This window comes from Salarias fasciatus, chromosome 22 (assembly GCF_902148845.1).
Source record: "Salarias fasciatus chromosome 22, fSalaFa1.1, whole genome shotgun sequence".
Lineage (NCBI taxonomy): Eukaryota > Metazoa > Chordata > Actinopteri > Blenniiformes > Blenniidae > Salarias > Salarias fasciatus.
This window is the reverse complement of record NC_043765.1, coordinates 12,872,129-12,896,740: the sequence shown is the minus strand read 5'-3', so window position 1 is coordinate 12,896,740 and position 24,612 is coordinate 12,872,129. Positions and strand designations below refer to the sequence as shown.

At 42.9% G+C, this 24,612-nt stretch overlaps 1 protein-coding gene across 1 annotated transcript; it reads left to right on the top strand.

Annotated features, from left to right (window-relative positions):
• The first annotated feature begins 864 nt into the window (after positions 1 to 864).
• On the top strand, positions 865 to 23,813 carry angpt2b (angiopoietin 2b). The gene is made up of 9 exons (XM_030121313.1): positions 865 to 1,720; positions 7,511 to 7,666; positions 8,900 to 9,021; positions 11,196 to 11,428; positions 11,768 to 11,892; positions 15,760 to 15,861; positions 19,270 to 19,436; positions 22,163 to 22,293; positions 22,556 to 23,813. The coding sequence occupies exons 1-9, from the start codon at positions 1,403 to 1,405 to the stop codon at positions 22,714 to 22,716; spliced, it is 1,515 nt and encodes a 504-aa protein (XP_029977173.1). The 5' UTR covers positions 865 to 1,402; the 3' UTR covers positions 22,717 to 23,813.
• Positions 23,814 to 24,612: the final 799 nt, after the last annotated feature.

Below are 24,612 nucleotides of genomic sequence, written 5' to 3'. Positions count from 1 at the left end.
CTGTAATGACACACACAAAAAAAATAAATAAAAAATCAGATTTCAAGAAAAACACAATATTCTTTGCTGAAAAGCATTCAACATCTCAACACTGCTCATCTCGTTTTTTCCCTGATGAACTGTGAGCTTCATAGTATTGACTAATTCTAGGTATCATTCTGATTGGATCTACCATATCCAAGTAAAAACGAGTGCTATACAGTAATATGATATTTGGCTTCCACTTTTTCAGTGAAAAAACAACTTAGAACTTTTTTTTTTTGCTTTCCTATAGTGTATCACAGCATAAAGGACCAAACTGTTCAAAACTTGTTCAAGACTGCGGCGCCGCAACTGAGCTAGACTGTAAGATTTTTATTTCCAGACATATTTCCAAAGTATTTTCATCTTAAATTGCCAAAAGAAGGTGCACAAGTCTTTAAGAGTTCTACTCACAAAAGGTGTCAAATTAGACACACAGCCAGCATGTGCACTGACCAAATCTATACTGGATAGTCGAGAGATAAACCTGTCAGACAAATAGAGTACATTCAATCTGAGTTAGTAAAAGTGAAGCTGTTTCATGTTTTAGCAAAAGTGAATTCATTTCTGTTGAATCAGACAAATACAAAGTGGAAGAGAAAGTGGCAAAAGGGATATGAGCACGAATCTGTGGAAGAGAAAGTCTACAGTTTTTTTCTCTTGTAAGTTGCAGTGAGCATTTGTGTTGCTTCCTCTTCTAACCCCCACGAACAGAAGTACGGTGAGAGGGAGGGAGAAAGTAAAAGTGGGAAGGGTGGTTGACCGATTATGTGTGAGGAGGAGTGTGTGTGTGTGTGGAGAGGTATGTGCCACTCACTCACTCTCTCGCTCTGTGCACTTCAAGAGCCTCGCCGCCTCGGCCGACATCCTGAAGCAGGCCACTCCGCTCTCCCCTCTCTTACAGACCAACGCCGGGACCCCAACCGCTCCAAACGACGGCAGCGAGGAAAGCAACTATTCAGAAGAGAGATAAGTGGCAGGAGGGAGGTCTGCTGCTGGCTTCCTGGGCTGAGCTGCACCCGCTGGCTGAGTGTTGGAGTTACAATAGTAAAAACAATCCCCTTTTTCCTGTGTGTGTGTGTGTGTTTTCTGTCCACACTCACGAAAGAACAGCGGGAGCACAGACTCGGGTGAAGGAGGCTTCTGGATGCAACAACAAGCTGGAAGACTGGTCAAAAGAGGACAAAGTGATAAAACAGAGGGTGGAACAGCAGGGGTTGGACTGAAAAACAAGGAGAGAGACACATTCAGCGTCTTGAGAGATATAACATAAGACAGAAGGAGAAAGCACTCTGAACAACTCATCAACTCTTGCAGGTGGTTTAAGCTTCTTCCTCAACCTCCTCCCTCCCTCCCCTTTCCCTCTCCTTTTGACCCTGACATGGGACGCCTACTGGCCCTGATCTTTGCCTACCTGGCTCACCTGTGGGCCACCGCCGTCGGCTCAGAGCGCCAGCAGCATCACGTGCAGCACGGACTCTGCAGCTACACCTTCATCCTCCCCGAGGTGGAGCACTGCGACCCTCTCAAGGACTTCCAGGTCACCAACACCCTTCAGAGGGACTCGCCACCTGAGGTCGAACTGGATACAAGCCAATCAAAGCAGAGCATGACCCAGAAGGAAAGGCCTTCCTGGCAGGAGAGGAAACTGGAGAGTCTGGAGAGCGCCATGGAGAATAACACTCAGTGGCTGCAGAAGGTAAGGACACCAGCCAAGCTCTTCCTCCTCCTGTCAGTTTGTTACTAATAGCCTTTTTACATGTTATTCTACAAACCTGAAAACAAAGCCGAGCTTAGCAAAGAGCAGGATGTCCAAGAAGCACACTTCCAGATAACATCTGTTGACACTCCACGAGCCTTCATTATTGATAAATTTGGTGCTTAGCTGGGATTTCCTGGATGCTCGTTGTATGCATGTCTGGCTGCATGACAGTGCCTTGTTTGAATGCAGGTCTGAATTTAGGACCAGTGGGATGCAGGGACTCACTGCTGTACGCAAGAATAGAAGGAAGTTTGCTGTAGCCTGCTGCATCTCAGATTTCATATTCCAGACCTTTGGATCATCAGTCATTTGTTGCACAATTGGTGTGCATTTGAGCCAAATATGTCTTAAACTGTTAAACCATAGAAATGAGTCCTCCCATAATGCATACAGACAAGAAATGAACTGAAACTTCATGGCAGACTCATGCTTTGAGTCAGTTTGATGAGCCAAAGTCTTTCCAAAGCTTTCACTTTAATCTAAAATATAATGTGAAGTTTATTTGGTTATGAAATTTTTATCTGTACGAGACACATTTCAGAATCACTCTTCACTGCACAGTTGGCCTTTCCAGTTCCGTTTAGTCGAGATTATGTCTGAGCGAAACAAAATAATGCGACTGAAAGTTCCCTCACAATACCGTTTCTATTGCTAAGGTCATCTGGGTGCAGCATCAGTGTCGGGCTATTGTCTAGGAAAGACTGACTGACTGACGTGACGCCCACGCTCCGCCCGGCTCACTATTCTTGTCTGCATCCATCTCCGAATATTTATGGTGTGTACACTAATCCTTGGGCTGATTATGAGCATTTGTGCGTGGATTGGCCAAGAGAGCAAACAAGTTGAATAATATTTCAAGATTTGCAAATGCCAAAGTTCTTCCTGTGCCTCTGTCGCTTTCTTTTCTGTTTGCTTTCCTTCTCGCAGCTCCTCTCTATTCATCTCAGTCAGGTGTATCTGCTCCGTTGTGCTGTGCCGGGATGATGAATGAATCTTATCGACCAGCTGATCTCAAAATCTTTGTCTATCCTGCTCTCGCTCATCTGACACGCAGTCAAAAGCTCAGAAATACACACTCATATCCCCCAACGTGCACACTGCTGCTCAGCCTATGAAATGGAGACCTTGGTTCCCTGTGATAAATCCCAAGAGACGCTGAGTGTGCCTGTGTGTGTGAGTGAGCACCAGAAGGATGCAGAGACCGAGAAAGTGCACGCAGGTTTCCTCACGTGTCTCGTACATTATTCATGCATACAGTCTGAAAAGCACAAGCTAAACTGTAGAATACAAATCACAAGTCGTCTTTCCGAGCACGTCCCCACTGTAGCCTCTCACCTCCAACTGGAGAAATGATATGACCGGCCGTAAAGGAGACGCTGCTTAAATCCCCCACACATCTACGCAGAAGAGCTCGGCTGACACACGTCTAGCTCCGTTGCCAACTTTCTCGGCGTAACGTCTGCAAAGAACGCAAAGATCCAACTTTTCAGCAAGCAACCCCCACCAGGCTAACGCCATGCATTAATGATTACACTGTAGGTGGGACTTCCACATAAACACAGCGTGACCCCGGAGAGCTTCTTTCAGTTATGTGGACTGGAAGAGGACCCTTTGACCCCCAGATGGTGATGCCTTTTCACCACCTTGTGGAGCTCATTATGCCTTATCTGCATAAGTTTTTGGGAGGACTTTAGGGTGAGCATGCAAAACACCTTCAGGCATGTGTGTGTTGGCATTTCTGTGAAACTTTGCACGATCTCACTTGCGAGTTCCCCTGGGACACCGCGACCCTGTCTGTGAGTCTAAACCCCTTGAAATAAAACACACTCCCACACAGCCAGAATCAGGAGCGAACACACTTAATGTTTCACAGAGAGAGCACGGAGTGGATGAACACAACATGGATCGTGTTGACGCTGGGGATTGATTCGCTCGTGCTTCTAAGAAGAAACTGGTGTTGGGTTTTCGTTGGACGGACCCTCCCACCGACAGAACAACACCCCCCATCTTGCCCCCTTTTCACTCTCTGCTTCCCTGAGCGTGCTTTTTGTTAGTGCTCTTATGAAGCTGCTGGGATTATGCTAATGCTGACATATTGCATGGAGCTCAAGGTAGCTCAGCTACCCCCTGTTGACTTGATTTTTTAGCCTCGTAATATTTCATTAAAACTAACACTGAAGCATGTCCCTCGCATTAGTCACATTATTCAGAGGGTCTTCATTCTTGTTCCAAGACATACACATTGTTTTCCATCTTGGACAGGCTGAATTTGAGGCCCTTGACTTGTTTTGTTGATCTCATGCATGTTTTCTCTTTTTGGCATTGAAACATGATTATAATGAACTGGTTAAACATGATCACTTCAAGTGTTCTACCGTAGCTCACGTCACTGTTGCTCTTTCAGATATAAACAAAGAATAAACTGGTCTGAATGTCATAAACAGGGCACTTTTTGTTTGGATAGGAGTGGCAAATCATCCCACTGGTATATGTATTCCCTCTTCTATTTATTTATTTAGTGCGGGGCTAACTAAATGTATCTTCTCTTAGCTGATAAACACGTCAAGTAACGTTATTTTAGAATGTGAATCAAGCAAAATATCACTAATTAATTAGTCCTACATGATGATCTGTGCTGTTTTTTTGAGATGTATATCATTTTTTTAACTGTATTTATTGCTCAAATTTTGCAAATGCATGAGCAGCATATGGAGAAACTACCAGGAAAATGATGTGACTCTACTGTCCGTGGTAAAAATACTTATGGCGTGTATGTGATGGAGCTTGTACCCCAATGGTGTTGAATATGCCGTCCATGGACCAAAACAGGAACCCCTGAGGATTGAATGCAGGCTGCGGGAAGACCTCGCAAAATGAGAAAATAGTCAATTGAATTTTTCAAGAAAATGTGCTATTTGTCAGTGCCTGGGTGGGACGGTATTGTGTCAGCAAGAATAGCAGGCATCAACCAAAACAGAGACCCCAGCTGAGAGGTCAGTGAAAACTGACTGTGAAGCAACATTTGGTCCCAAGCCTGTGAAAGTGAAGTGTTTAAGACAAACACGAAAAAGATACAGAAAGGTGCAGATTGTACAGTCTGACAATCAAAATTAACTCCTGCCAACATAAGCCTGAAGAGAAACAGTTGACAAGTAAAAGTTCATATTTCTACAGACTTGTCAAATAAAGCACAAATTAAATTTGTTAGCTGTATTTTTGAATGGGACAAAAAGAAAACATTACCGTTAAATGGAGGTCGTCCTTTTTTGACTTTAGTTTCTTCAAAAATGTTATTTCAAGGAGAGAAAATGTTTTAATGTTTTCGGAATCATTAATTCAAACTTACACTATGAAACTTTTTCAAACAAATCAAACAGCTTCAATTCATAACAACACTCGCATTCACCTGAACGACTGTTGGGCAACTGAGCGGGGTGAGAAAATATGCGAGTTTTGCACATTCCGCATGTAACAGTCCTTGAATTCTGAATGGTTTTGTTTGTTTGAATCTTTAATATGACACTGGAGAACAACCAGTGTCTAACTTTTCCTTTTCTGTATGAAGTTTATCTGCTCTCCATCAAGCATTTTGCTTGGCAAGGCAGCACTTTGCACAAAACAGAGATAAGGACGATGAGGAATGTGATAAATTTGCTCGAAAAGAAAAATAATGAAAAAATGTGAAGCTTTGATTTGGTGGAACACAGTAAAGCTCCGGCTGTGAACAACACAAACTCTGATAAATCAGGTAATAAGGAGAGGATGAATTAATGGATAGGTAAATGTGAGAAAATAGAGGATCTCAAACACGACAGTTGATCCGAAAGGCTTCATAAATATTTGGATGAATTTCTTATCGTCATTAGTTCCAGTTCACATCAATCCAGTGATCCAGAAAAGCCAAGGTAGATCCTCCTGAATATTTTATTATGCCATCGTGAGCAACATTTTTAATGTTTGCCAGGAAAGAAACGCAAACAAACGAGATCCCGATATTAATGGTTAAAAATATTGAGCAAACAGGCCACGGCAAGAGTACATGTATCTCTCAAGAAAAACTGTAGTGTTGCACTGACTCGCCCATCGGTCCTTTTAATGAGCCTCCAGCCATTGCACAGTTTACCTTAACAACCTGCAGACATATATCCACCGTCTTCTGCAATGGTAGCCCAGAATAAATGCATGTATTGCCTCGATAATTAAGATATCAAGTGCTACAACTCCCCCGATTTTCTCAACCCTGATCCTTGCTCTGCCCTTCTTTCACACAGTAAAACAGAATTACGCTACATCCCCAAAGCGATTTATCTGGCTGCATGCTAAAGTGTGTGACAGAGCCACAATTAATGCAATTGGCAGTGGGAGATGGAGTGTAGCAAGACTTCTGGATTGAGCTCTGGCACAAAAAAGCTGTAATAGGAACGTTTTGGACAGGCGGGTGATAGCGGCTTCCATGTCTAAGGCTGATTATGATGCCGGGATCTTTGGTTCTTCCTTTGCAGTTGGTTTTAATCCGCTTGGTAATCTCTTCATAAACTTTGTTATGAAGAGATTTTTTTTTTTCTTTTTCTGCTGTCTCACTCTTTCTGAAGAAGCAGAATGTGAGAGATGGATTTGCAAAGCAAGAGCGGGGATGAGGGACACTTTTAAAAGAGGGAGTTAGGATGAAGGTTCAAGAGGATCAAAGAGACAAAGAAAGGAAGATTACTGGCAGGCAAACAATTTAATTGCACCCACATCTCAATTAGACCACTGTGTATTTTTGAACTCCATTCAAGAAAAAAAGGGACATCATCTCTTGCAGCAAAGCATAATCATAACCTCATTTCTCCGAGAATTGTTTGTTTCTGTTGAAAAAAAAAAAAAAAAAAAAAAGAAACAAAAGCTAAAAACAGGCAATTGTAGTCGGGTTTTGAATTCCCTTCGATTTCTGCAGATAGCCACTCATTAGCAGACTAATTCTGATGGCTTGCTCCTGAGAGACTTAATTTTTCAGTTGTGTGGTTTAATGAGTAGAGTCTGATCTTTTCTCTCTGGAAAAACTCATAAATATTAATGTCCTCCAGTTCGATATTCTCTTTTGCATTATTGCAAATGCACAGGCCATTGCCCACTAAACAGCAATCTGAGTGCTATTGTTTGTGGCCACAAACGCAGAATTTGACTTCCAGATGGCATTTCTTCAGACGGATCACCTTTATAAGAAATTCCATTTATTGGAAGAAGATGGATGCCATCCTATTTTTACTCCTGGTGCAACAGTCAATGGGTTTTTTTGCTAATGCTTATTTCCTGGGGCTTGTGATTGATTACTCAGCATTGGCGACTGTCCCTGAAGTTCTGCACATGAATGCAGCCATGTCAAACTCCAAGTATATACTTTCCCTGCTCTTTCTGAATACCCAGAGAAATGATAGTGTATTTCATCATTTTATTAACGTAACGGGCAGCATTTGCCTGAGGTGGACCTGCAGATGGATAGATAAATGCGTGGCGAGACACATGGAACACCCGAGGGATACTAAATTCAGTGACTCTATCACGGTGACGCAGAAGATTGAGGTGAAAAAGACAGATCACTTGAAGGTTGCCTCTTTCACACCGCATCAAGCTGTCAGCAAATGCACAGGGACGCCGCCCGCTAAAATATGATCATCACCGCCATGCAAGTGGAGGAAGTGACTGACCTGAATGCAACTCTCAGACTCTGCTCACTCTCCCCTGCAGCTGGATAACTTCATCCAGGAGAATGTGCGCTCGGGGATGGAGGAAATAAAGCGAACCGCGGTCCACACCCAGACCGCCGCCATGCTGGAGATGGGGACCAACCTTCTCAGCCAGTCGGCTGAGCAGACTCGCAAACTGACCGACGTGGAGACCCAGGTGAGCGTGGGCATGGAGCGGATCTGGGGAAACTCATTTGCAGCCGATCTTAGAACCCGTTTACGCAACGTTCCAAGTGAAAATGCACCATTTTTGTTTTGGTTTCAGAAAAGTTTCACACTTAGACAGCAACATTTTAAAAATGATGAGCACTAAAAATTATGTAGTTAGCATGAAGGGCCGCTAATCGGTGCTGGTTTTTTGTAATGAAAACACACATACAGTTGCTTGCAGAGAACAATGCATTACAAACATTAACAACAGCGAGTACACCGACATTCATATCGACAGACGGCAGGCAGTTTGATTGCTTCTATAAGTGACTCAACTATAAAACTGCCAAGTTGCAGGAGAATGTCAAATGGAAGTCAGGACACTCTGGAGGCCGCCAATGTCATTATAGAGCATCTACTTGTACATGTGCAGAACTATTTACTAAGCAGCATTTTTCCTCCATTTATTAAAAAAAAACCTTTTTCACTATCTCTATTTAAAGTTCTACCTTGGGAGCAATTAAAAAAAAAACAACAGCATCTTTAGTGGCTCTGAGCTCCGTTGTCATGTACATGGACATCCAAAACACAGTGAAAGTTTTGCGTTTTCACTTGATAACAGTGTTTAAACTGAGTCTAAATGAAGAAGCACAGAGTCTCACCCTTGCAAAAAATTAATGAAACACCGGGAATAGATGATTAAATATAATTTAGATGGATCCCGCTGAGAAGCCATGCCCGAAAGGTGGCAGCGAGCGCTTTGAAACAGCTGGTATTTGGATCCACAGACTGATTGACACAATGAGCGGAGCTTGGTGTCTGACAACAAGCCAATTAAAACATGAAGCTCAGCAGCACAACACAGATGTGTCTTCAATCATGGCACAGAGCTGTTATTACAGACCGGTCCGTCATGCTTTCTTTTCGCCTTATCAAAGCTGATAGAAAAAACTGCAACTGTGCAAATATCCAAGCTGCTTTGTTGAAGCTTTTGTTTCATCACCGACTTGAAAACATGTCACAGGTGTGGATGGAATCATCCAATTTTAATTAGAGGATCAAAGGAGGCGAATTATGAGCTTTGTGATGTGCTGCGCGACACTGTTTATCCCCAAGGGGCCTTTTATGAATTCATCTGGTGGACAACCTATTTTTATGCCCACTCCCCCCCACTTTTAATATCTCTCCTTTCATCTGTGCTCGCTAAGATGATTATTCTTTAGTTTTTATTGATCCGTAGGTGTTAAACCAGACAAGCCGCCTGGAGATACAGCTGCTCGAATACTCGCTGTTCACTAACCGGCTGGAGAAACACATTCTGCTGCAGACTCAGGAGATCTCACGCCTCAGTGATAAAAACAGGTGAGAGCGCACACGCAGACACACAGACACTTCAAAAAGATCATTGGACCATTCAGGCAAGTGTATTTTTGAGCGCTGCACGACTTCCAGTGTGCGACAGTCGGCAGGACTCTCACAAAGCACAGTCACTTCATTTTCACATCCATTATGTCAGTTTAAGTGCTAGAGCAGTGATTAAGGTAAAGGTTATTCGCAAGGTCAGTCTTGCAAATCGCAAGATCTTGCCATGCAATTATTTCTGTGATTGTTTTCACTCCTCAATTCCCAGAATCGCCATTCTGTGTAAAAGTGTATCTACTCCAATGCTTTTTTTCTCTCTCTGGCTCTCTCTTTATTTTCATTAGAGAGGCTTTACTTACTGATGTTGGTGCCATTTTATTCACCCTCTTTGCATTTGCTTTACTAATGAAATGAGCAGCTGTGGGGAACATAAAATGCACAAGAGTGCTTTCTCAGGAAAAAAAAGCTGCTTCACACTGAGCGGCAACTTATTTGAAAAGACCTTTTCATAGTGCAGCGCGTTGCGTATGTACGTGCATGAAAGTAGCCCGCCAGATACAATAATTGGAAAATAGTATGCTAAATGACCTCAACAGATTAAAACAACAAGGCATTTAATGATGGAATAATGTGTATTGTGTCTGCCTGTGTGTGTGTGTGTGTGTGTGTTTGCCAGTTGAATGGGCAGAGTGTGTTAGGAGGGGTTTCCCATTCTTCTCTCGAGGAACACGAGGTCAAACAGAGGCCAGGGGGGGTTAAGGACTGGGCTCTGTTTGGTGTTATAAAAAGAAAAGAGGTGTTTTTCCTCTCTCTCTCGCTCTCTCTCTCTCTCTCTGTCTGGTTGTTTATGATTCCATCTGTCAGCACCGAGCATGGTCAACAGAGTGCACAGTGGCTCAGCACAAACACCTGTTACACATCTGTCCCTACTGGGCCCCGCTCTGCCCCGCGAGTTGCTCCTTCACGGCGGTGGCGGGGCGCTGGCACGTAAATAAATAAATATATGCTAACAAGAATATACTTTCCGACTGGATGCGTGACATTAGGAAGGGAGCAGCCGCTTTGCAGCCTGGAGGATGTGGGCTGAGAGGGAAATAGGGACTGCGGAGATTGTGGGAGGCAACTGGTGCTGTGCCTCCAGGGCACGGAGCCAGTTTCTGAATGGCTGCCAAGCCTAAAAGAGGGCAGAGAGACTTGTTTGTTTTCGTAAGAATTACATGTAAAATACGATTGGCAAGAAGCTGAGCGCAACTGCGGGGAGAGCGACAGCAGATGAACAGCAACATACATGTAACAGTGATAATAAATAGCACAGCATCATGAGCGTAAAAATTTAATTTCCCAGGATGTAATGTGATCCTAAATGCTGTATTTCTTCTGACAATTCCTCTAACTCTTCAAGCACACCGCGCTGTTGGTTCCACGCCACGTTCGACTATTTGACTTTTTCTCAAAGTGAAAAACACACAATAGGGAACAATTTGTTAGTTCGCTTTGCCACTTTTATCGAGTGTTTTCCCACAAAGCAAATATGAAATGGAAACGATGCGAAAGAGAAAGAAATGATTTGGATTGATCGAGTTTTCTTTCTGTGGGGGCCACATGCTGAGCCGCCACCTGAAGCGGCGGCGAATGAGGATCCATCTTTAGTCTAGCGGCTGCGAGCGCGCCGAGCTCAGAAGTAGCTTGTTCAATCTGGGTGGCTGGATTGTTTCAATAAATAACTGCTGCAGAGTCGTTAGTCAAAGCCATAAAGATCAAGCTGCAGGGATTTATGATCTTCATTTGGAGGTGGGGGCGTGCCACTCGCGCAGGCACACGCACACACAGTCATGTTGTTGCGTCACGGCGATGATGGAGAGGCCGAGCATGCGGGGCCATCTGCGAGTGCTGCTGTGATACAGGTGTTCAGATGATGGTTCGCCCGATGAGACTGTTGCGCTGATGTCTATTAATCATATTTGTGTAAATGTGCAAATTTGTGTAACCTCCACTGCGAAAAGTAAACGCTGAATGGATGATTCTGCACCTGCATCCACTGTTTCTTATCCTGTAACTTCCCTTAAAAAGATTCAAATTTGCATCTTGCAATGCTTCTGGAATTTTTATTTTCAATTCTCAACTGTACACTAAAGAAGAAAGATCTTTTTTTTTTTTTTGTATGTCTTTGACAGTTTTTTGGAACAAAGACTCCTAGCTTTGGAGGCTCGGTATGGAAAGGAGCTGCAGGGTCTGCAGAGTGAAAAGCAGCAGCTGCAGGACCTTCTGGGGAAGCAGAGTGAGCTGGTCAGCCAGCTTCAGGGCGAACTGGGCAGCTCCACTCTCAACAGCACCTTGCTGCAGAGGCAGCAGGCCGCGCTCACAGACACTGTGCAGCAGCTGCTGGCCGTGGTCAGCCACTGCAACGGTGAGCCTCTCTAAGTTTATTGTGTTTGGAGAAAAGAAAAAAATGCACTGTCAAATCTGGTTACTTTAAACAAAAGACACAAGTTTACATAAGACAGTACTGTTGCATCAATAGGGAAGCACAACGGGATTTTATTCAGGCAAAAGGCAGTCTGCAACAACAAACATAGCCTCGAGGAGGTTGTCATTTAATTCCCAGACCCACTACATACATGCTTAAACTGCAGACACCCCGGGCTTAACGCCGAACGCTGCAAAGCAACTCGCATATGGGGCTGGGATTTGTGTGCGGAGCCCATAAGGTTGCCATCTGTAAACACGGGCATTTATGTTTCTGCAGAAATCTCCAGCACGCCGAAGATGGAGCCGCTTGCTTTCAGGGACTGTGCAGAGATCCTGCGAGCCGGAGTGAAAGAGAGTGGAGTCTACAGCATACGTCCACACAACTTCAATCAGACTGTCAAGGTAGTTCGGCTTTAAGGACGATTGGCCTTTTCTCATAAATATCACCAAACTGAGTCTGACGCCTGAAACTTTATTTATTTTTTTGTCTTTTGTGAGACATTTCATTCAGCTGTCTTCCACTAAACAGCAATTACATCAGTTTCTCTTGTATTAACTTAACAGGTTTTTCCCAGATTGTGTAAGATCTCACGCACACATAATAATATAATACAGTGGGCTTACAATTTTCTGTGCTGCAATAAATACTGGAAGGACAAACTGCTCTGATGTCATGGTAATTTGTTGGGGCTTTGGTGGAGAGGCTGATGGAGATGCCATGCTGTGTTACTAAAAGCTAAGATAATAAACAGCTCCAGCATTTGGCCCTGCAAGCTTTGTGATGATTGAATGTGTGCCGCTAAATGCAAAGTCAGAAAAGCTCGGGCAGCGCCACCGCCGATGTCAAATACGCAGCATTTGCAAATGAGACGAGGCACACACACACCGGGAGCTGATCCTTCCTGGCCGGGGTCGTTGCTCTTAGATAACAGCGAAACAGTTTTCTGTTATTCATTACTTTCGGTCTAGTTTGCTGTTGGCACCATCTCCTATTGCCTCTGTTCTTCATTTCCTATGGGCAAGGCAGCCAGGTGTTGGGCACCGGTGCCATGTGTTTCTTGCCAACTGGGGCCAATGTACGTTTCCACCCGACACAAGTTGGTACTCCCCAAATCATAGCCGCTTTCAATCTTTGCCATCTAATTCCGATGTGGCCCGCGAGCCGGGTGGCTGCATGAAAGTGGGGCAGATACAAATTGCCCCATTTTTCCAAGCGGAGAGCGGTCCTTCTCACTTGGATCGGAGACAAAAGGCATGTGTGCCTGGTGCAGATACCGGCTGCATATACAGCCCATACATCCGTCTCATCCACACTAACCCAGGCTGTGAGTAATAACGGCGATGATGATGATTACCCAGCAAATAATTCTTTGCTTGAATCAGCATCTTTTTAAAGTTTTTCATAACTCTGTTATGGATATTTTTCTTCAGGGCGCATAAGCACAGCACTCATCAAATTAAGCACATTAGAAGTTTTTGTACAAATACACAGGGTAGATATATTCTTTCCTCTCAAATCCCTACGAAAATACTAATCTTGGCTTTGTCCTTTAAAAAAGTCATGATAATTTCTACATTTTTTGCATTTTATTGAAATGTTTTTCCACCTAGACTTCCTCCTTCTTGGCTGGTGAGAAGTGAATTTTGAGCCATAAATGTGGATCTGGTCTGAATCACAGTAATTCGCACATTTAGAAAATGGCTCAAATTGAGAATTTCTATTTTGAGAGAATGTTTTTGTATTCAGTGTGATACCTTTAAGGCCGGAACACTGGCTGAATGTGCCAGAGGATAATCACAGTGTATTGCCAGTCAGTTTTTTTTTTTTTTTTTTTTTTTTTTGTGGGGTGTGTGAAATGAGCGCATACTGACCTTGATTTAGTTTTGCTTTTCGAGGAACGTGCTGAAAAGTCCCGTTTAGTTTCTAACAAAACACAAAAAGTAACCAGGAGGGTATGTGGAAAAAGATCCTTAGGGAGAGCAAACCAGCATTTTTACTCCATCTTTCTTGACACATTAGCTCTTTTTGAAGGATAACATTTAAGCCACCAGCTAGACAAATTCTGTTTTAATGTGCAGCGCTTAGATTCAAGGTGGTGGAAATAGTTTTCAATGCACAAGAAAAAACACAGAAATCTGAAGCAATAAAATAGTACAGCTTTGAAAAAATATGTGAAAGTTAATTTGCAGCAATGGACACTCTATCCTCAAAATCAATGAAAAGGAAACATCTAATCATACCACTCATGGGAAATATTAACTAATCATTTAATTACAAGCCTTAGCGAGACTGGATACACTTAAAAAACATCAACGTCTTAAAGCAAGTCCCAGACCAATTCAGATTTCAAAATCTCTCATGAGATCCGTCAGTATTTGTTGCTTTTTGTTCATTCAAACCTATCTGCATATGACATCTGCCACCATGGAAAAAAAAAAAAAAAAAAAAAAAACAGTCTGTGTAACTAAAAACTCTGAATCCTCCCACTCAGTGCCCCTCAGGGGATGAGAGAACATGCTGAGATGTTAGTTTTCCCTCCCCACCTGGGTCATATCATTGTATGACACCCTGAAACTCAGGGTTCTCCCTGTTCCTCTAGCTTTCAAGGCATCCATAAAAAAAACTGAAATGGTAATATGTGTTTTATTTCTTGTAAATTCACTTTCTAGCACAAACTAGTCCATGTTCACGCATGTTATATTTTTCTATATATAGGGCTAATTATGCTTTACTGTCAAACAGCACAGCATGAAAGTTATGGCTCAATGCCCTCAATGAGAGCCAATCACTGCCGCTAAGATGGTCTTAAAATCAAAATATCACTCATTATCATCTGTTTAAATTAAGAGGATTGTGTTACAAATCAACTTTACACGTTTGGCGTTGGCTATATTTTTCATCTCCTTCCAATTCTTCTCTTACTTAAAGATCCTGAGTATTTTGGCAACTTCTCACAGACTGTCAAGACTTAAGAACCACACACGTACTGTTTGTAACTTTTTGAAAGCCTCATTTCCTCACAGAAAGGACCGTGGTTTTTGGCGTGTATCTGCCCCATGCTGCCTGTCTAACACTCCGCAGCAGTCAGTGACAAGCTGGTAAGCAGGAGAGTGCATTTAGCTGATAAAAATCCAGATAGTTTTCCCAGCAGCTGCTGTAGAATACCAAACGTACATTCACTATGTGGTTCGAAATGAGACTCCACATCAGTTCCTTAGTGTAGAGCAAAGCGAATGTTGGAACATTTTCTGGATTAAACTGTTGGTTGAAAAGTTTTCTTTAACTGCAGAAAAACATATATACAGTTTGAGTACCTAAGAATGCAGAAATGCATTTTTTTTTTCTTTATAACAGATGAATACACAACCATACAGAGTGGATGATAAATACAGAAACAAGAGTGGGTTAGCATGCATGCACCTCTTAAGGGAACCTGTTTCTGTTTACTTTTTTATATTATAGGGATTTGGAATCATTGAAGGGACCAAAATCATGTGAACATGAGGAAAATAGCATACACAAGGGCATGTCACCGCTGAATTTCATTTAAATATGCAGAAAATGAACAAAACCATGATGTGTGACGGAGTCTGTTCGACATATCTTTTTAGGATTTAAATGTGTCAACACACTTAGCCAGAGTAAGGGCTATACTTGTGCAGGTGGTAGTTAAGCTAAAGAGGAATGAAAGTCTGCAAGAAGTCAACAGTAATTTGTTTTGAGTGATGAACACAAGTATATGCCTGCACTATGGTTGTGGGGCCTTTAATTGTATTTATTTTTTTATTTGAAGAACAAAAAGCGCATAGCCTCGTGAACCAGCCCCGTCCACTCCACATCCACGTTTGGATTTAGTAGCTGGGGTGGATGTGGAGTGGGCGGGGCTGGTTCACGAGGCTAAAAAGCGCATGCCATTAGGAAGAATGTGAAATGTTTAGGTTTAGGTTCAAATTAGTTGGTGGGCTGAAAATGAACGTGCGCCAATTCGCACACTCCCATGAGTGTGAGTGTTTTGTATAGGGTGGTGTGCAGGAAACCGTGTATTTGTTTTGCGAGTTAGAGAGGCAGTAGGTGGAGACAGGTGGTGAATCCAGTTAGCCGACCCTTGGGGGTTTATACTGCAATCATTTGGCACTTTGTGTGTTCTTTGAAACCTGCCAGTGAGTGCATTGCCTTTTCGATACACATGCCGTATTCGGAGCATATTGATTTTTGTCACCCAGCCCTGAGGAGTAAAGACTTCGTTGCTGAATGTCGTCTGTTTCCAGGTGTTCTGCGACATGAAGACCAGGGGCGGCGGGTGGACGGTGCTGCAGCACCGCAGAAACGGCTCCGTCGACTTCCACCGCGGGTGGAGGGAATACAAGACGGTACGTTCTGCACGACAAACAGGCTCTGGATTGTCATCAGAACGGGTTGCACGGAGCAGGACTGCGGGACTGGACAGGAGGTTTCAATAACTGTCCATGGGTGGTTTGGCACAGGGAGGCGTGGGAGACCGGGCTGCCTGTGATCCCAGGTGACCTGCGGTTGTTGTATTTGGCTGCCCTCATGTTCTCTATCACCCCCCCCCCCATGTTTTTGCACCTGCTCTGGCTCCCTCTCCCCGAGCACACTCCCACGCACCCAAATACACACAATTATGCACAAACGCAGTCATGTACCTCAATGACTCACATAGCACTACTCCCTGTATCCATCCTCAAGACATAATAGCTTTTCTGCAAAATGATGACAGTAATAGTATCTTCACTCGCAAACCCTCAAAACAAAACAGGATATAATACAATTGTACACAAGAGATGATGAAGATGCCTCGGCACTTCGCTCACATCCACCACGCTTCAACACCTTTGGCTTATGTTTTGTTTGGAATTTAAATAATGCTTTTAAAAATCTCATCACAGGTTTTCTCAGTAGAAGCAATACTCTGTTTGCGGGATAGAAAAACAGAGAAATAAACATTGCTTGCAAACCTCTTTGACTCCCAAATTACACACCGAACAAATGAGGGAGGCTGGTTTGGGGTTTTGATTGAGCAGAGTAGCAATTCGTCTCTCACCCACGCCAGCAAATCAATTGCCACGACTTGGTTTGGAAACAAAATGCAGGGAGGACTCTGTGACTGCAAACAGAAAAAGGGACAATGGAAAAGAAACGTGCACACTTGCGCGCACACCCACACATGCACGCAAAAAGCTTAAAAAACTCTTTCAAGGACAATATTTTTTCAAGTGGATGATAAATATTTAGCTCCAGTTGGGGCGTGGGAGCACAGGGGCCCTGTAGATGGCAGATAACATATGGACTAAAACGCTCCAGTGCCCCGGTCTACACTTCATATTCTCACATTCTGTGGCAAGAGGTGATCAAATGTCGCAGACGGGCCTGCTGATCAGATGATAAATGCTCCGCTGGTCTCACCATATATTTGCTCTCACCAATAACAAACAAGAGACTGTGACAGCGAGACAAAACTGACCATGAATCTGAAGGCACACTTCAGAAAATGTGTCCTTTTTCGTTGAAAGGAGACAATATCCCTGGAGATTCTGACAGAATAGAATAGAATAGAATAGAATAGAATAGAATAGAACAGAATAAAGTTATTAATCCCAGAGATAAATCCCTTAAAAGGAATTCCAGCTTGTGCAAAGCCGTGAGGCAAAGAATGCCACTGGACAACTGAGGCCTGTGCAAAGTGAGCAAGTGACGTGTGCACCCTGACAGCTGAATACTGTGAATTCCACTCACAAATCATCAAGTAATTTCCTATTTACTATTTGTCAGGACATGACAGGAGACACAAAATAACTTCAATATCTTACAATACTTTTATGGTTTTCATAGTGTTTTTAGAAATGACACATCACATCTATACTACACTAAAAATACAAACAAAGAAACGTACACATACACACACTCTCACAAAAAGCATTTATACGCCATCTTGCAATCACCTTGCGAGTCAGGAAATGAGATCAGTTTACTCCAGTCTGCATTTATTAACATCACATAACTGGGCTGAAAACACAACCTTCCTTTACCGTCTTTGAACAGCTGCTGAGCGATTCCTTGCTTCCTTGCCTGCAGCAGAAAGGTCAAGAAGATGTATCCCTCATTAGATGATATCAGGCATAATATAAATTGATCCCATTAGGTCTCTGCAGAGCTGCATGTTTAATCGTATTTTAAACACACTCTCCATTCATTCGGCTGTGTGATCACATTGTAAATGACAACGGTCCAGTCACATTTTTTTGTTATTCTGTCGAGACATTGGCTGCATCAAAACAAGCACTCCTAGTTCCAATTCAGCATTACACAACGCGATAAAAGATATTAGAAAAAGGCAGTAAAGAAGGGCTTCCTTACAACGACTTTATGCTGAACAATCAGGCTCATGGAGATTATAATGATGGCACATTTTGTGTCTCAGATTGGTGAGTAGAGGGTCATTATCACTATCATGCTCTCTGGCTCAAAATTCTACCAATAGGCATTCATTTTGGTTCGAATCTGGAAGCTCGGGAACACAAGGCATTGGTTTAATTCTCATCAGACCACTGAGCTATGTGGAGGAATCTGCATGAGTTATGATTCGTCTGCTTGTTTCTTCTCTTAAATCTCTTAAATATGGACTGCAGTCAACAAACTGGGTATGAGCGCACAGGTAAATTCACAGTTTATGCTTAAATTGATCAAATTATGATCAGTTCTTTTCAAAGTGGTTACTTATAATTAATGCTTGCACAGTGAAACAAAACATTTGGTACAGTTTGTTTGTACAGTACAAACTTCCCCAATGAAAGAAAACCATTCTTCTCCAGATCAATATAAGAGACACGAACTCTTATGTTTGATGCACTTTTGTTGCAGTCGAAAGACAATTTGTTTGGAAACTGTGGACTGTGGCAATCCAATCATCCAAGGGTGATGGGAAACTTGGAGTTACAAATCCTTCATCATTTCAACAGGAGCTGAGTTCAGCACTAACAAAGCGAATTATACATTTCCAACAAGAAAAAGACTAGTCAGTCCACATCTGAATGGAAAATAAAGGACTGTCAGCAAGGAAGACCCTTAAATATTGTATCTAAAGGTATTTTACATGGACAAGTTGTCAAAAAGTCTATCTGACATTGGAGGCTGGTTTGCAGTGGTGGTTATTATCAATGCAAGGTCAGTTCTGCGAAAACATACAATGCTGGTTTTTCTGCTGAAGGACCATACATTCTTTAATATTTTCCTTGCACGGAAACTTCAAACTTGACTGTGTTATGCTTGTGCTGAAGGAAAACATCATTATTTGACCCTATTTCAAGGAGGATCAAAAGTTGGCTGGTGCACGTGTGTCCACTTTCACACAACTGAGTGTTGAGCTAAATACTTTATTGAGCATAGTTGTTTACCATCGCCAGGGAGGAAAAAGAAATCTAATGTTCCTGTTCACTTCTGAAGTGGGGTCCGTTCACAAAACCAGCTGTTATTTCAGCTTTCAAATTATGGAAGTGTTGCAGGTCCTGGAGGAGCTGTGGTAGGATACTGGGGTAAATGAAGGTCTCCACTGAATGGACCTCAGCTTTGGGAGTGGAGTGTTTCACTTCCTCAACTCAGTGAACTGTCTTAACCCATCAGAATGATAAATGTGACTTCTTAAATTGAGGTCCATTTTCATATTAACTCCCAAAAATACTTGGCAGGTCGCTGGTAAAATCATCCCCCTTGTTTGAATATTTTCCTCTGCTATTGTTTCTCCGTCTTTGTGTCTAATCCAGGGCTTTGGAGAGCCGTCGGGGGAGCACTGGCTGGGGAATGATATCATCCACAAGCTGACCAGCTCCCAGGAATACAGCCTGCACATCCAGCTAAGAGACAGAGAAGGGAACGAAGCCTTCTCACAATACGGCCGCTTCTACATCGACGGGGAGGACAACAACTACAGGTAACTCAACGGCATCACATATCTTCAGTGAATAAATGGATATTTATTCACACTCTGAGTGTATTTCCACATCGCAGCTCCCTGTGTGAATTAATAAAACATCCAGTTACAAAGAGTGTTTTGTAATTTCCACACGATAGGACAAGATATGACAGCACGCTAAAGTAAATCACTTATTATGCACTCAGGTTTAAAATTTTATTCTTTCACTTTCTCAGAAATGTGACATGAATAGGACTATAATGAAGGTGCTTTATTTCACAGCTCGGTCTAAGTGTTTTATTAAGAGCCTCCTATTGTAAAAGGCATAATTGCAATGCAGTAACACCCTCTCTATCACTACCTTCCCTCTGGATGTAAGAGTCTTAGATTAGAAACTGTTATCACTGGTTTAAATTCCCCTCTATTTTCTCGTTTTCTCAGCTTTCTTATCCTCAGGGGCTGAAGTTAAGGCACTACTTGGACCATTTTTAAGAATGTCATTCAAAAAGATGAGCTAAGTGGAGGGCACGCAGCCACTTTTGCCTGCCTCCATTTTTCTTTTTCCATCACTGTGGCTACCGCTGCCCCCTGAAATTCCCCTGGGGGAGCCACATCCACTGGAGTATAACAGGAACGCTCTGCAAATACCTGCCCCTGCCAGAAACTGACAACTCAAACAAAAGCTACCCCCCGGTAACCCTGCAATCACTAACAAGATTATGTGTGGGTGTGCTGAAGCCACGCTTCCTCCAAAACAGTCAGAGATAAAATACAATCCAAAACAGTTCAGGTTAGATTACATATAAGATCACAGGGATCTCAGCCTGTTTTTGTAAAGCTCATAAAAAACTGATGACAAGTCATAATCACATGTTCCAAGATCCATAATAGCGTGTTCCCCTCCTCCACATAATTAGAGCAATAAAACAACGTTTCACAATCAGGCTGGAGGCTACACTGTGTGAGGTGGAGCACCTGAGTGAATATAACTCTTCTGCAGCGAGCTACATCTGAGATCATGTTCTTCCTAACTAGTTCAATATGAAGCAGATTCACTGTGAAGCAGTGGAGACGCCGGCCCAGTCTTTGGATTTATATTGCAGCTCCCTCACAAACAGAATCAGCTGGTCCACTCGAGCAATTCTCATCCCCGGCCGCATTCAGCACAGTCCCCTGAGAAGCACGAGGGTCTTCACACTAAACTCAGTAATAAGACTCATGCATTAATCATCCACATGACAGACCAGCTTCCTCTCTGAGGTAGCCAAGAATAGTAGCTCTTATAGTCAAAGTAATGGAAATTCTTTTAATGAAACTAAATCTTTGACATGAGAACATGCAACAACAATAGAAAAAGACAAGTCACCTTGACACGGGTTAGCTTGTGGTCCGTGGTTTTAATGGGATAGCTGAACAAACACATCTGGAAGTCACAGCCAAAGCAAAGAGCTTGAGGAGTTTGAGAAACTGGCACTCTCCATCCCTCCATTAGGATATCCCGTGGCCTGCGGTCGCCTTCCTGTCTAATTTAATAATTTTCAGATTTTACTCACATCACCAATCCATCACGAGCTGAAAAAGTTAAGTTGCCTTACGAGACACCCATTTATGTGTTACCCCACTCCCGTTGCTATTTCTGTCGCGACTCCCGTCCCCTTGCACCGCTGTCATTTCCAACTCTCCCTCATGCCTCCCTTCATAATGTGTTGTCCTGCTCTGTGAACTTACAAATTCAGGAGGAGGACTCTTCATTTAGTCATCACAGACAGCGTGGCCCCGGGCCGCAGTGGGAGGAGGAGGGTCACATAACTGAGGGGAGAGTGTGGCACTAACTAGACAGAATGACAGGGCAGAGGAGAGGCCAGACAGCTCGACTGACCTCCTCAGGCCACTCCACTCCAACCAGTGCTGACACACACATACAGCCACACACACACACACACACACTTCAACAGACACTATTGTTGGGTCTGCTGTATAAAAAATAATTGAGCGATTCAATTTACAAAGACTTCTTCCAGGGGCTATTTCACAAAGCAAAGTTCTTTATGTTAGTTTTAATATTGATGTCAAGCAACTATGACAACCAGCTATTATAATGTGTACATACTAAAAGACCCTGAAGTGGCTCACATGAGTACATATTTCCTTCCTATGTTTATTTAGATTAATTTTGTGGAAAGAAATACATGCAATGTTACTTGAATTTGATACAGCACTCAGCAAAAGTTTTACCCAAGGTTCCCCTCCCTCCCTGCATATTCTAAGTGACAAAAAAAAGGAGCTGAAAAAGAGAGGCACACTGGATTGTGCCCTATTTAAGATGCTGCTATTTGCTTTGTTTGCCAAAATGAATTTCTAAAGTCAGATGTGCCCCTGGGCGCTGACAAATCAAATAAGGAGGGAAAAATTAAAAGTGAGCGGTAAAAGCAGAATGCATGCCTCGTTGAGCCTTGTGCATTCGGTACCCCACCGTATTACAGAACCACGGACAAGGCGGTTTGGTAAACATGAACAAACTGTGTTCAGTTAACCCGCACGTTATTCGAAGATTTTGGAGACGTCAGGTTGTTTTCAGGCAGCATTCACTCACTGCCATTAGCAACTGCCAACAAGTTGCCCAACATGGCTGTAAATAATAAATAGCGGTGCCTGCGGCTGAGCTTTTTCTCTTGAACTCCACACACTCTCTCTCACTCTCTCTCTCTCTCTCTCCCTCCCTCCCCGCACCCTATGAACTGCAGCCTGCATGTTGAGGGCTTCAGCGGCACAGCTGGACGGACCAGCAGCCTCACCCACAGCGGCAGCCAGTTCAGCACCAAGGACAGAGACAACGACCGCTGCACCTGCAAGTGTGCACAGCTCGCATCAGGAGGTACAACCGAGTCCGACCGCTGCTCCTCAGCCTCCCCCGCCGCAATCTGTCTCCCCTTATAACCCATCTTGTTAAACATCTCTATCCACTCCCCTCTTGTAAATGTCCCAAAGTGCATTTCATTTTCCCTCCGCGCCAATATAAAGTTACTGCATGACTTCCAGCTGAACATTTGGGTGTTACGTTTCATGAGCTTCAATATGACAGATTCTGACTTCTTCTTTTTTCTCTCCTTGATCTCTTTGGCACACTTCCTCTACAGGATGGTGGTTTGATGCGTGCGGTCCGTCCAACCTGAACGGCATATATTACCCCGCCTCGTCCAGTGTGGTACGCTACAACGGAATTAAGTGGTACTACTGGAAGGGTCCAAATCTCATGGCTACCATGACCACCATGATGGTGCGCCCTGTTAACTTCTGATGGCTCATCCTTGATGTCAGACTATGGAATGGATGTAACTCCGAAGCGATAAAAAGAACAACACCCAGGAGATGGACAATTTGGTCGAGAGAGCTCGAAGAAGACTGTTGCGTTTCAGCTTCTGGACACGTTGGAGGGGTGCTTTAGTAATTGCCCGGAGACATATGCAGACTCCCAGCAAATGACTGTGGTTTAATTGAATTCCTGAATGAGGAAATACACTCACCCAGTTAATTCACAAAGGTACCCAGGCTATATATTAACAAGGATTGTTCCGTTGCAAGAGGAAGGAGACAGAGGATACGAGCTCGGCTCAAAAACTGAACGCATACCTGAAATTAGCAGCTCAACTCAAAACTTCAATCACTTAATCACCTAACCTTTAGAAACAATATTCCAAAACCATACTCTTATAATAAAATAAGAAAGCTTTCAAATGTTTGAATGTGTCAATAACTTTTAAACATAATATGTACAGCACAAGAGAAATGACAAACAAGATGTTTAAAGTATATGGATTGTCATTTAATTTTCACTGAATTGTCCAATGGGACCAAAATGTAAAACTGATACGCTGCAACTGCCACGGTTCGTTTTCAAACCTATTTTTGCCACGCTGGTCCAAATGCCACACCAACTGGTGGAGTGTATTGTTTCCATGACTACTGAGCATGAGGATTTTCTGAATGCCATCTTTATGTGGCTACCACCTGGAACATTAACAAAAGAGACAGAAGTAAGACAACTCAGCGGCGCTTAATTTTGTTTATATGTGTCCCAAGGAAGTGCAGCTGCAGTTTGAAGCAAATAGGTTGATGCAGAGCAGAAACCAAATGATGATATCAGCACAAATGACAGGGAGGAGCAGATTAATCCTCCTCAACCATGAAATCTTCATCAGAGCGAGAAACTGACACACGATGAGGTAGACGCAGGGTTTCAGTCCTGCCACATTCAGTCCTATTTGATCACAACTGGGCCAGATTAGAGCAGGGGTTAAAGTAAAAAAAAATGATTTGACTGAAAATTTTCGAGATTTTTTTTTAAGTGAAACCTTGTGCTTTCTTCTCAATTTAGATTTGAACAATGTCCTTTACAACAAACAGCATCGATATTATGGTTCAGCCAAATCTGCACCACGGTTAAATTTGTTAAAATTCATAAATTTGTATTCATTGAATCTCTTGTTTTGACTGATTTGCTGTCTTTTTTTTAAACAGGGATTTAAGACTATCTCTTTATGAAGATAAAACTGTCCAGAAAGGATTATTGAATTGCTCTGATATTTATACCCTCAAATGGAGACTAAATGGACTCAAATATTTGTGACAACCTCTATTTCAGTGGCTGCATACTGGTTGTCTCTCTGTAGGATACATCTGTACTTAAATTCCTCCTCATCTTTCTCTAAGGCACACACAACGGCTGGTGGATGCCAGCCATGCCAGCCTGGTGGAACGCCACTCATGTGGGTTCAGAAGCACAGCTTTTTGTCATAGTTTAACACACAACCACATCCATGCACACACTGATAACTGACAATCTGTGAAGTTTTTCACATTTTGTAAATAAAAAGTGTTTAGCCCTGCATCCCGGCCTCTTCGCCGGTCTTTCTTGCAGACTTGGAGCTCCTGGTTGTAAAACACACAGCTTCACTGCGAGGTAAGGCTGGGCTCTGTACAGGTAGGTAAAACAATCTCTCTGGTCTCTTCAATGCTTTAAGAGCAGCAGAAACCAGTATTAATGAAATCATAGATATGAATCAATATAATTAGACTGGTAAATATTAAAAAAGACTGGCTTGAGTTTGAAACAAAAATAAAATCTTTATTGACAATGATATTCTGCAATAAAATCATTCAGGAACTGACAAGAATTTGTAGTGAAAATAAAACT

Coding starts and splice junctions, on each gene's coding strand:
- angpt2b (XM_030121313.1), top strand. CDS start 1,403: ATGGGACGCCTACTGGCCCTGATCTTTGCCTACCTGGCTCACCTGTGG. Junction 1,721..7,510: donor ACACTCAGTGGCTGCAGAAG/GTAAGGACACCA, acceptor TCTCCCCTGCAG/CTGGATAACTTCATCCAGGA. Junction 22,294..22,555: donor TGCACAGCTCGCATCAGGAG/GTACAACCGAGT, acceptor CTTCCTCTACAG/GATGGTGGTTTGATGCGTGC.